Genomic DNA, 14,129 nt, shown 5'->3' on the forward strand with positions numbered 1-14,129 from the left:
AATTATACATTAATAACAAATAATGGTATAATATATACATTATGACATTGTAGGTATTATATCAATTTAAGTCTTTCAATTAACAATAAAAAATATTTTCATGGTCCCTACACACTAATTTATGCTACTTTCAACTTATCCAACTTGAATTTTAATATTTAATCTATCCAAAGTGATTCTAATTATTGGATCTCCATGAAATTTTCAAACAGTTTGGTGTTGGAGAGTAGATACAACTATTTTCAAGCAATATTCCAGTCCAAAGCAAGAGGTTCTCTTGCTTTATCTCAACAAGATGTACAGTACCTGCAAAACTGTTTAATTCCATTAGTTACATTGAACAGTTTGCTGGTGTTACATGAGCTGTTAAAAAAATCTCAATGATTCTTCATATAATGCAAGAGAGATAAAAGTACAAATTATCTATTCAGAGTCAGCATTTTTTACTCTATTGTTCTTTAACTTGAATCATTGTAACTCAAGTTTTTTCCTGCCATTGGAGCTTCAAGTTAGAGAAGTTTTACTGTATTACACTAACATAGTATTCTATATTTTAATAGGATTAATAACAATCAAATGGACTCTGCTTTCGAAATGTATTAATTTGTATCTGTTGAAAACAATTTTGTTCTTTACTTTCCATTGTTTATTTTATATTTTAAGTATACACAACCCCTGGTCAAAAGTATGGAATAATGTTATAAATTCCTGCATCACAACATTTTATAGGGAAGTTTTAAAAAATATTTAATGTTTGCTTGCTGATTTCTTATGCAAATTTGAGAAGCTATATTTGCATAAACATGAAAAGTATGACTCATTTTACTAATCAAGAGTAGAGATAAAAGAATGGAATACTAATATAACAGGGACAAATGTTTAGAATATGATGGGCATGTTCCATATTAAAGTTAATTTAGTGACACTGTTATTGAGTAATATCACACTTTCAAATTGAATCTGCAGAACTGTGCTTGTGCTTAATGTTTGCATTCTAAAACTATGTCAAAAACACCAGAATTGAGTGATGCAAATAAAGATGATAATTTCATATTACAAGCATGGTGAAAAGCAGCAGATAATTGCAAAACATGTATAATATAAAAGAAATATAGACTTACACAAAGTGCAGTGTCTAAAATTATAGCTAAATATAAAGCACAAGGAACTGTCTCCAATCAACATAGATGTGGACACCCCCACATAACTAAACCACAAGAAGACAGAAATTTCATCAAAATCATTAAAGGAGGAAGATTTAAGTCATCCAGAGAGAGAAATGCTGAATGGAAAGCATCTGGTACAGATTATCTGAAAAAACAATTCACAGAAGGTTAAAAAAAATTTTGAAATATCCCGCCATCTAGTATTCACCCTACTTTTTATCCTTCTCCTCCTGAGAGTTTCATGAGAATGTCCCGCGAAAGACGACACCAGCTGTTCTCAAGGTCATCCAGCTGTGTAAACAATGACTCATGGGTGTCAGATTTCGCGCTAAGGCGAGAAAAAAGAAATTGTACTTTGAAGCTTTTTCTTCAAAATTAACACATTTCTTTCATTTTTTTTTTGGTTTGGATTATTTTTAATTATAATTTAATTATTAATTATGAATTTTTTTTAAAATTAGCGCGGACAGAAACGGGTTAACGGCGAAATCACGAGCAATAGTTAGAAGTATAAATAATCCTACCGATTCGAAGCAGGACCATAATATTACAACTCCTAAGCCATTAGAGGAAACTTTAGCGGAAATACAGAAGCAATTACAGTGATTACAGGGCTTAAAGCAGTCATGGCAATAAAAAAAAAGTGAGAAAAGAGAGTTCACACTGAAAAAAGCTAAAAAAGCTAATAGTGTTAAAATGAACGAAAACAGGCATTATTAAAAAAACACACAAACGAACACATATTTTGTATCAATAACATTGCATATGATATTAGATTGATTATTAAGTGGACTGATAAGATTAAATATGAAAATAGTTAGGCTGAGTTTATACTCCAGAAAAGTGACCAGTAAGACTGCATTAAGCCAGAACAGGCCCGCATTAAGTTTTCATGTGCCCCGTACAGAATTCCCACCGTTACACAGCAAAGCAAATGGAATAGTAACATAACTACCAGAATGTGTTTCCATATAACATGCCAAATTTCAAATGCCATTTATTTCAAGGTACATTTTTTGATTTCTTCATAAAAAAATGTAATTAAAGAAGAAAAAAAAACAACTTCTGGCAGAATCAGTGGGTTGCATGTTCATTATATAGCAGGGGTGGGCAAGCAAAAGTTCAGTGGGAGCCGAAATGTAGGTTTTGCAAAATGCATGGGAGCCGCAGTTCTGTACTTTTTTATTCTGTACTGCAGTTCTGTACCTGGATTTTATTATATAATATAGAAGTATTGAATTTTTTTAATAAACATATTTTTGCAAAATTGTGGAAATAAAACTGTAAAAATAATAATAAAAAGCAGAAATTAACACTTTCAGCAAGAACCACATAAAATTCAAAAAGAGCCGCATGCAGCTCTCAGAGTCTCATTTGCCCATGTCTGTTATATAGCAATACCACTAGTAATTGTGATCCAATCATTTATTTGGTAATTTTATCAATATTTTTTAAATGATTAAAAATAAAATTACAGCATTCATTACTGGTAATACTAGTCTCCAAATCTATTCCCCTGAATACAATAAAACAATTTGTTAGTCATTCGACTCACAACTAACAGAGAAGAGAGTTTATGAAAACAATGTAATTAAACATTTAGCAGTTTGTTGTCCTTCACAGTGGGGAACTGGCAGAGTCTATTACTTTCACCGGAGAAAATATACAAAGCTTTCTACTACCCTCAAGTTGAAAAATAATACAATCCCATGAAATTTAACAAATCTGATGTTAATAAGTAAATGATGAAATTATTTACAGAGAGTTGATATTTGATAAGTTTAGTTTTTTGCTCTTATAGATCAAATTACAAAAATTATAAATAAAAATCTCATTTTTTAAAAATTAAAATCATAAAATTTTGCTTACAAAAGATTGAGATGCTTTTCATTTTTATAATCGCTTTGTTTTATTAGACACAGATATTATTCCTATATAGATTTATTAATTATAATAAACATACATTATGTATAAAATTACATTAAAATAACACTGTAATTAACGTCTGAAATGAAAAAGTAATTGAATCGAGTCTCGCCTCCATATTAATTAACACGTTGTTATGGGGGGCCTAGTAGAAGCTGTAATTTTCTGGGGAGGGGCACCAAGTTAACTGCGTGGGGCCGGGCTGTAATTTTTTTTTTTTTGTTTTGGGGGAGCACCAGGTTAACTGGGGGGTGTGCCCACCCATGCCCTTTCCTGGCTACGCTCATGTTAACACGCCACAGTAATTAATTGATTACGTTGCATCAAATTAAATAACTTATAAAAATTGAAATAATAAATACGTTTATAAAATAATTGGCTGTATCTGTTCGCAATGATAATGTAAAACACACTGTACTTATAGTTTAGCATTTCCAATATTTAATTTATTTTTGAATTTTAAAATATAAGAAAAACAATTTTTTAAATAAAGTTTTACGCATTTATACCTGCAACTTTAGATAATGCAAAGATATAAGAATCCATCAAAAAAGTTAATTAATAATAATTAAAATCAAGAAAAAATACAAGTTTCTTTCGAGGTAAGGAAACTTGTAAAAAGTCAGGTACGCGATCACATGATGCCCGTCTCCCCACTTTGCATAACCAAATGGTCGAGGTTGAACTAAAAACAAACATCGGCGCATGTATAGGACAATAAACTTGAACGGGAGCGAAGATGAGACATGACACCATGTAATTTATGCTAATTACTTTCTAATATTAAAATATTAAAATCTTCAATAAATTATAATTAAATTAATTTTTTGACCGAGTTCGACTAAAGCATATCGAAAAGCTAGATTAAAGTGAAAATAGCGGTTTTTCGATGCTAAATATTTACAAATTAATTTTTTAATTTGGTGCTGGATTGACCGCAGCTGTTTGAATGCGCACGTGCATGAAGAGTTTTATAGTTTGTCGAAATGGAAAATGAAGGACACCGTTAGAATGCAGAAAACCATGGTGCATGCCAAATATATAAGCACCCACTTAAAACCAAACTTTTGTCTTTGTCTAAAGATTGTCTCTACAGAAGTTATTAATATTTAGGATATTAGTTTAAAATCTTGTATTTCCTGGCACGAGATTCGCTCGATCTTTAATTTTACAGAGTGCTAGAAAGATACAAGCTTTGAAACGAGTGTCCTACAATGTTTTATTTAATAATAACAGTAGAAATCAAATTTATTATTGCTCAACAATTATTTTTCCGGTTTTTCTACGGTAGTCAAAAACGAGTAAATGTCATCGTTTAAGCTAAAGAATAGCAGGCGGTTGGGAAGAAGTTTGCTTAGCAACTTACTTCAGAAAGTATTGGGTTCTATACGATTTTCCGTTGCTAAAACATGAGTTTCTACTGTTAGTATTAAATAAAATCTATTTCTTTCTTTTGTCCACTGCGCTTAAATAAATACAAATGCTAAAAATAATGCTGTATAAAAATCACTCTTAACGCTGAACTAGAAGTGTACTTGACTTAATGCAGCGTGATTATATTGAAGCGCTGCGGAGATCTGTATTTCACAAGGATACAAGTAAAGAGAACCCACGTGGCAAATTCCTACAGCATGTGCAGAGTATTAAGTTTTGGGAAGCTCCTCGTTTTGTTAGTCTATATAAATGTAGTACACTACATGTGTATACGACAGTGCCTTAACATGTCGCGCACGGTCCATAAGGCATACGGGGAAGTGCTGGTTGCTATTTCGCTCCTGAGCGCATTTACGAAAAAAAAATTTCACATGGGAAGTGAAAAAAGCTAAAAAAGTGCGTTTTTCTCAGAAAAAGCTAAAAAAGAGAGGAGCTATGAAAAAAAGCTAAAAAAGAGAGTCACTTTAAGCCCTGTGATTAGGAACTCAAGAAAGGAGGCAGGGAGGCCCGCAACACAGAAACCCCAGATTCTGGCGCCCTAGAGCATATGGTGAATCCCGATCCCAATACCCATTTCAAGGGTGACTAGACGAAGACTCCCAGGGGCCCCGATATCCTCCTTTAGATCGAAATGGGATCAAGAACCGAGATACTACATAAGCTCCCCGATATGGGTCTAGAAATGTACAAAGGGGATCGAGGACAGACCGAAGGAGAACCAATTCTCGACCACCCAGGAAGCCGACATATGGGCAAATTAGTAAGGTAAATTGGCGGAACCGCAAGAGGGATACTTACCAAAAATTTCCTAAAGGGGAAGGATACCGAAATGTGCGAGGGCCAACCGCAGGAGACCTATACCTCTCCCAAAAGGGAAGGCCTTCACGGTTCAGAAGTAGGGGAGGAATCCGGGCATTCAACCGAGATTCCGAGTTCAATCTCTCGTGCAACATAAACGGATATACGGCTCATCTAGCCATAGATACCGGGTCCAAAGTCACCCTCTTATCCCGATCGTTAGCACACAGAATGACCCCGGTAGAACGGAACTGGAGTAGGGGAGAGACTCTGTTTCAAAGTGTTACGGGCCATGGCATAGTTACCTATGGAGCCATAAAGGTTCAATTCGACATAGGCCCTTTGCAATTTTCTCATTCGTGTTATGTGGTGGATGATCAGATTACACACCCGTGTGATGGACTTTTAGGAAGAGATATTATTACCACCAAACAGTTGACGATTTGTCTGGCAAGAGAAACATTCATCCTCCCAGGAGGGGAGGAAGTCCCATTTCGACTAGCCTCTAATTCAAACAACTCCAATATCGTAGCGCCAGGAGAGAGAGGACGACCTCGTAGAGTCGCACAGGTCCCATCCAAAGATTACTCGATTCGTAATCGACCAATACCCCAGGTTATCAATGATCAGAAAAAACCCTTTGATTCCGAACAACCTCGAGAGGTACGTCTGGTGGCAAATTGTAACCTTCCCCTGAGATCCAAAATAATTACGGTGGCCAACGTATCAGGAATAAGCAAAAGGGCCAAATTGGGGTTATAGAGTCCTCCACTGATAGTCAAGAGGAAGTTATAGGGACCGATATCCTGGCAAAAACTATGAAAGACGGACAAGTGCCGGTCCGCATAACCAACTTCTCCACTCAACAGAGAAAACTAGGGAAAGGCGAAAAGGTAGGAATCTTCATGAAGGCAGTAGAAGACAAACTTCCTGCAACACCCAGTCCCCAGTCCTCTCAACAAATCCAGTACTTCAAATCTTACCAAGGAAGAGTTCAGTCAATTATTCAACTGGTCCCACATTGGGAAAAACCAGAAACAGCCTTTATTAGACCTTTTATACAAATATCAACAAGTCTTTGCCACTCACGATTATGATTTGGAATATTGTCAAGTAGTGGAGCACAAAATTAATACTGGAGAGGCTTCTCCCATATATCAACCTCCCTATCGAATACCATACGCTCAAAGAGAGAAAATGAACGAGATCATTGATGAATTACTAGATCATGGAATAATATCAAACTCGAAATCCCCCTGGTCAGCTCCAGCGTTATTGGTCAAAAAGAAAGAGCCAGGGCTCTGGCGCCTGGTAATAGACTACAATAAGCTCAATAAAGTTACCAAGACAGACTCATATCCATTGCCCTTGGTCCAGGAAGCCCTCAGTTTGATGGGACAGGCAAAATATTTCTCAACGATGGACACCCTTTTGGGGTTCTGGCAATTGGCACTAAGAGACAAAGAAAAGTCCGCTTTTTCTAGCCCTGATGGCCATTATCATTGGAATCGGATGCCTATGGGTCTTTGCGGGAGCCCTGCATCCTGGCAACGGGCTGCAGACTTCATTCTTCATGGATTATAGGGAAAAACTTGCCTCGTCTATATGGATGACATCTTGACTTTTAGTTCGGACTTCCAAATTCATCTCCACCGACTAGAGCAAATCTTTCAGCGCCTTGCTGCCGCGGGCTTAAAATTAAAACCAAAGAAATGCCATTTCTTGCAGCAACGAATTAAATTCTTGGGCTACGACGTTTCCAACGAAGGGATAAGACCAGATCCCGACAAAATCCAGGGCGTATTGACTTTCCCTAGACCTGCCAACAAACATGATATTAAATCATTTTTAGGGTTAATGGGATATTATCGGCATCACATAAAATCATATGCAGATATCGCAAAGCCCCTGACAGATTTATTAAAAAATGACAGTCCGTTTCAATGGGGAGAAGAGCAAGACCGGAGTTTCGAAAGACTGAAGGAAATTATTACCTCGGCCCCACTTTTAAAATCCCCCGATTTTACCAAACCTTTCTTGTTAGCCACAGATGCTTCTAATGAGGCCACAGGGGCAGTATTATCACAAGAGGATGAAAGAGGAGAAATGCCGATTGCTTACGCCAGTCGGATATTGTGGAAAGCCGAGAAAAATTATAGTACTACTGAGAAAGAATGCCTTGCGGTTGTCTGGGCTACCAGATATTTCAAGCCCTATTTATACGGAAGAAAGTTCATTATTCTTACAGATCACCGCCCATTAAGATGGCTCATGAGTAATAAAGACTCTAGTACGAACTTTCGAATAGCCGACTGGATTATATTCATGCAGGAATTTGATTTCGAAGTAAAACATAAAGCTGGCGATTGTCATAAAAATGCCGATGAGTTAAGCCGAATTCCTATCAGGCAAATTCTAAAGACTGAAGAACTCGACCCTATCTATTCGAAGGCCCAGATCCGAGATTTACAAAGACGCGACAAAAAATGGAGTCTTATAATTCAACAACTCGAAGATGAACCCACTCAAGATCCCCATCTTACGAAACAATTTTTCTTGGACGAAGAAGGAGCACTTTATCATTTACAACCTATCAATCGAGGAGACTTTTTTGAACAATTAGTTATTCCATCCGTCCTAATTCCATATATTTTACATACTTACCACGATACTCCTGTCGGAGGACATTTGAGAGCACAAAGAATGCAACAGAAACTTAGAACCTTATTTTATTGGCCAACCATGAACAAAGATATCAGGACTCATTGCCAAGAATGTCAACGATGCGCTATACACAAAAGAAAAGACAAACGAGCGGAAGCGGAATTACAGCTGTTCGCTCCCTTAACTCACCTATTTGAACGGACGGCCATGGACATTATAGGCCCACTGCCGATTACAACTAATGGAAATAAATATATCTTGGTCTTTGTCGACCATTTTAGCCAATATGCAGAGGTGATACCTTTACCCGATATTCATAGCAAAACTATCGCCAAAGCCTTCGTTACCAACATCGTTTTACATCATTCAACGCCCATCCAGCTTCTTACAGATCGAGCTCCTAATTTAATTTCCAAGATGTTTAAGGAAGTATGCGAATTGCTTCATATCAAAAGACTTCTAACCACAGCTTATCACCCTGCCTGTAATGGAATAGTCGAAAGATTTAATAAAACACTTGTGGACATTATTTCCCACTACGTAGCCAAGGACCAACGAGATTGGGATGAATGGATTCCCTACGCCTTATTTGCATATAATACTACTGTCCACGCTTCTACAAACAATAGTCCATTTTTCCTGCTGTACGGACGAGACCCACTATACCCCTTTGACCTTGTCACTCGTCCGACTCGGACGAGTGACAAGGTCAGTCGGACGAGTGACAAGGTCAAAGGATAAATAAATACGATGTCGAAGATAACTTTGCATCAGAGCTCCATCTTCGAATGGCTAACGCCCATCAATTAGCACAAGAACATGCCGAAGAAGCAGCCAGAGAACGTCAAAGGATACATCGCCGGACCCACAAAATCCTGACCTATCAGCTAGGTGACCGAGTCTTCCTCAACGAAGTAGTCTTCGCTCAAGGATTAAAAAGAAAGTTAGCACCTAGATGGTCAGGCCCATTTCGCATCATATCCAAATTAAGTCCCCTTTCTCATTGAAAACATACAAACAAAAAAACAGATCCAAGTACTGTACATGCCAATCAACTAAAACACTGCACAGCTAGGCAAGAGTTCGAAGGATCCAAGGATTTAACCCAATCTCCTAGCTCAACAGTAACACAACTAAGATTGCTGTATGATTGTCATACAGCAATCTTTCACGACCAATATAGATCCTTGGGATGAGTCCATCCTCGCCGAAATTCGACTGCAATCAGAAACGAGAACAGAAATAGAGGACGAATCCGAAAGTGAAGAGAGAATTATAGAACCTACTGCCAGGGAAGAGCCAGGAGAAACGACTCCAGCCCATTCCTATGCATTACGCAGTCAAGGACCGGTGGAAGACCATCCCTGGGTCCTCCCAACTCCTAGAAGAAGTCGCATCCCCAAGCGAAAGGCTAGCCCGCCAAAGAGAGAAAATAACACTCAACCCAAGGTAACAAAACGGGAAAGCTAAGAGAGGGAAAAACACACACACCCAACCTTAAATTATAACTAATAACTACTTTTAATATTACATCGGGATAATCGTAATATGTATCTTATGTACGCCGAAACAATTGCGTCATTGTGCTTTATTTCTATGAGAGAGAGAGAGTACACTATTCTTGTTCAAACCCTCACTGTAGAGGAATTTTAACATACCGCGTGTAACAGGATATTGTCGGAACTAATTAATTGTAATGATAACTGTAGTAATGACAAAAATAATTCATGTTACCCTCGAGAGAGAGAGAAAAAAATTCTTAACCGCTACAATTCCTGTACTCATTAAAATCGATCTTGCTCACTCAGAACAAGCACGATTTTGGAAAGGCCGGGGCGATGTGACGGACGGACGGACGAAGGGGTTCAATCAAATTTTTTCGATTTTGTCCCTCCACCATTTTATCAAAAGATCTGTTGAAACCCATAAAAATCATTTCCCACGAACTTGCTTCCTCGTTGAGGATGATCCATCTAGTTAGGCGTATATCACCTGGAACTTTCAGAAGTAATTCACGTATTGGACACCCGACCCTTAACAACAAGATTCTGACCTCATGGAAAAAACCCAAGTGGAAAAATAATACGAAGGAACGATGACAAATCCAGTCAGTCGTCGTTTGGTTAGCCACCGCGAGTCCAACCCTGGAAAACTTCCCGCAACCTTCCAATCTACTTCCGAAGCGACCCCACCTAGAAGACCGGGAATTAACACCGTGGAAATATTACCGTGTGGATTGCTTTATATTGTGGACTGTTTATTCTGTAAATTGTGAACCTCTGTGGAATATACCGTCTAGGATCGTGGATACCCAACGGCTCAAGGAACTCTCATATCTCCTTAACCAAGGTATTTATTAACTGGCGAAGCGTTTGTAAACTCTCTCTCTCCGTGTATCTAGGAGTATTATTAGCTATGCGTCGTGTTGTAAATTTTTATACATTTTTATTAAAGTTATTCTTGTTACTTAGCCAGTGTCCTGAGTGACTCATTTCCTCAGTTCTCCTACCTCCACCTCCACAGCGAACGTATCCGCTCACCCACGACCGCTCGCGTGACGTAAGAACCTGCGTCGCGATTTCCGAGTCTTGACAGACTCGGTGGTGTCACATCCTGACGAGGGGTCAAAGAGACTCCGACCCTCCGGTCGCACATCTTACTGCTTGGCACATGTCAGTCATTGAGGATGCACTATAACTTCAAGTTTAATCAAAATTAATGATCCCAACATCAAGCCATCCTCTCATTAGTTATATATTTGTTATTCTAGGTTACAAATATTTCTTGTGATTGTTGAATTTTTATTTATCTGATTAATAATATCATTTCAACTACATCCCAAAACAATTGTAGTAATCACTATTTATTAAAATTTTCAGAAACTTTTTGTAATCTAAATAAAATAATAATAAGAAGAATAATGAATATATTATTCTAAATACAGTGGTGCCTCATATAACGTACTTAATCCGTTCCAGGTGCACGTCCGTTAAGTGAAACGTCCATTATACGAAACGCATTTTCCCATAGAAATACATGTTAAAACATCTAATTCGTTCCGCAGCATAAAATAACCGTACTGTATCATTAAAAAAATGAACATGGGGTGCGTTCTTTTATTCCTCCGCGTAACTCTGCACAAGCAACATCAGTTTAAAAATTCCTGCGGAACGCGTTCCTAAATTCTGGTGGGAGTGCGCGCTGTCGAACAACAAAAACGGCTGCTTGTAGCAGTAGTTTACGGTGGAAAGCAACAAGGCGTCCTCTATGGCTCAGATAGTTTCGTTTCCGGGTCCATTATGTGGTTTTATGAATGAGAATTTAGAAATTGCGAAAGCGCGAGTTAGCGCACGCGGTGATGTAAGTGTCTTTACGAATTTTTTTTCGAGGCTATTTTTGAATGCTCTTTCAACAAATAATCTATTTTATAGTTAAATTTTACAATTGAGACCCTTCTTTTGCCTTTTAAAGCTCATATTTTAGAATTATAGATTCCTCCATCACGATACTATCGATAGCGCGGGCGCCGTCATCTTTCTTTCTTTCACCGTCGTTCCTAAATGTCTACAAACAGCAGCACACTCCCGTAGTAGCGGAGACGCAGAGCGACCGCTATTAAAGAACGCACCCATGGAGCAGTCACCAATTATGCGGAAAAGTACGTTGTTCGCAGCCAGTCCGTTGCTCGAGTCACGTAACAGCCAAACAGAAAGTCCGTTGTTTGCAGCGTCCGTTATTCGAGGTGTACGTTATACGAGGCACCACTGTATTATTCTTTACCTCATTATATTGTATTTTATCGTTAATAATAACAACAAATATGCAAAATTCATTATAAAATAATTTACATTACCTTCTTGGGCACAACATCGTGATATCAATTCCCACAGAACTAATCCACAGGCATACATATCTATTCTCAAAAAAGCATCCTTGTTAAAATTTACAGCTCCTTCTAAAACTTCTGGAGCCATGTAACGTCGTGTACCAACCTAATATAATGATATATATAAAAAATAATTTAGCATAATCTTACTAACTATTAAATATTACAATAATTATTAATGTAACTATTAAATTTAATATTCATAATGGATTCATTATTTTAGTTATTATTAAAGACAAAAAATTATCATTTCATTAACCTATCCCATGTTGAAATTTTTCTCTGTTGAGTATTGCACCACAATGAATTTTTGTCAATGTTAAGCATAATGAAAATTACACGTTTTGAAAAAAATAATTGTGGCTATTTTATCGTCCAAAATTATTTCTTTATTTTCACAAAAAATATATATATTAATAAATGTAAGAACAAAAAAAATTATATTTCAGAAGTTAGTTTTAATATAAAAATTATAACAACTAGTGACATCTAGTTTAAAAACGTTCCGATGCTGAAACGAGATATCTCGGGTCAACTGGTCAAGGTCATCATGTTTCAGCCTGAAATAGTTTGGGAATACCAGAGAACAGGTTAAAGATATTTTGTTAACATAAATAGATACAAACACTCTCGACAAACCTTTATGTCCAGTAATGTTTAAAATTCGTGAAATGAACATTTTTGGCCTCACGAGGTCTGCTTCAGGTTAAATTGAGAAGGAATTTCAAACTTAGAATGACTGGTATCAAACAATTTCAAATGTTAAATTTTAAAATAAAATTGGAATACGGTTATTAACCGTATTCAACGGTTGCAGAAGCGTGCCATCTACGTATAAAATGTCCACTAGTGGCTAAGCAGTCTTCATACTCTGAACACTGGGAGTTTGGGTCATGGGTTTGCACCTCGCTTGGACGGGCTGGCCACGTGGAGTTTTCCAGGTTTTTCCATGTCTGTAACACCTGAACGGTGCCAGTTTTCCTTAAAAGACCTCCCAGAAGGCATTCACCCTAGGCAGATCACCCAAGTGTTGCATTGCCATAACTTAACAAAACAAACTATGTATAAATACATAGGGTGTCTCATGCAAGCCTATTAATTATGAAATTGGTATAAACGTAAATAATATACACTCACAGAACGTCAGCAACAACTTGTTCCTCGCATATGTAGTGCCAGGCATACGATAATGCATTATCCTTAAAGTTGATAATCTACCTGCCTTGTATATTTCAAGGGCCTCAAGGGCCCTGATGTGATCTGTGTGAAAGGATCTTTTTATCAATCTGGCGTTGGACAGGTCCGCGTGAACTTCTAGGTCAGTGGCATAAGTGGATAGGGTGGGGGTGTGTTGTACATGGTCTATGTCATATTTGTGCTCACGGACTCTGTTGGACGGAACGTTTGGTGGAGCTGATGTACACCAAGTCTCGTGTGTCCCTCACCAGAACACTATACACACCAAGAGCCCCGAGATTGCCAGATTTGTGTTTCACATTGCACAATAACGTATATATAGAGGGGGACCTTTCGTAGGCTGATTTGGTGTCTGTTTTGGTTGCAATTTATTTATACAAGGCATGAAGTTGTTGGTTGTACTCAACTGTAGTGCGTCCAGTTTCAGGGTCCTGATTCCAATCTCTGTTGTGAGCCCTTTGAGTACTGAGGGTGCCATGGAATAGGTGTGGCCTGGAACTCCTTCATATTTTGATGGCTTCTAACCTGAAGCAGGCCTGTAAATCAAGTTGAAAATATTTGTTGAAGTATTGAGTGATGCTGCAAATGTATGAAAAGTGTGTCTGTATAATTTAACAAAACTTTCAGCTTTTAGTCAAAAGTTTAATTTGGTCATAACATTGTACTCTGTGTCATATATTAATTTATATTTGTTCACAATGTCAACTTCTATAATTTTATTAAGTTTTCATAAATATCAAAAATTTTTAAAATTTAATGGAATTAAACAAAAAATAATTAGTGTAATTTCATGCAGATAACCCATAGGTTATGTGTGTTTAAAAAAGTCAATTTGAAAGCAGACATGAGTTATGTGATGATATGGGTTATCTGTCAATTTTAACTTACAATTATGGTCAAATGGCCTTTCTTTCATCTAAAATCACCAAGAGCATCTTTAGTAAATGTGGAAAATTATTTGTGCATTGCAAATATACTCATCTACTATTTTGATTTTTCCAAAAACCATCATAAGGACACATACAAATGCCATACCTGTACTCCTCTGGTTATTTTCT

The 14,129-nt window shown here is 37.2% G+C and overlaps 1 protein-coding gene across 2 annotated transcripts in view; it reads right to left on the minus strand.

Annotated features, from left to right (window-relative positions):
• put (activin A receptor type 2 punt) overlaps window positions 1-14,129 on the minus strand; it is an 85,157-nt gene that overhangs the window by 27,531 nt on the left and 43,497 nt on the right. For both annotated transcript variants that reach the window (XR_010882852.1, XM_067287151.1), the window contains exon 7: window positions 11,842-11,980. Coding sequence is in view for 1 of the 2 variants with exons in the window: in XM_067287151.1 (XP_067143252.1) it covers window positions 11,842-11,980 (139 nt within the window). In the remaining variant the exon portion in view is untranslated. The remainder of the gene's footprint in view (window positions 1-11,841; window positions 11,981-14,129) is intronic.

Source organism: Centruroides vittatus, unplaced genomic scaffold, assembly GCF_030686945.1.
Source record: "Centruroides vittatus isolate TY-2023 unplaced genomic scaffold, ASM3068694v2 scaffold_435, whole genome shotgun sequence".
Classification (NCBI taxonomy): Eukaryota; Metazoa; Arthropoda; class Arachnida; order Scorpiones; family Buthidae; genus Centruroides; species Centruroides vittatus.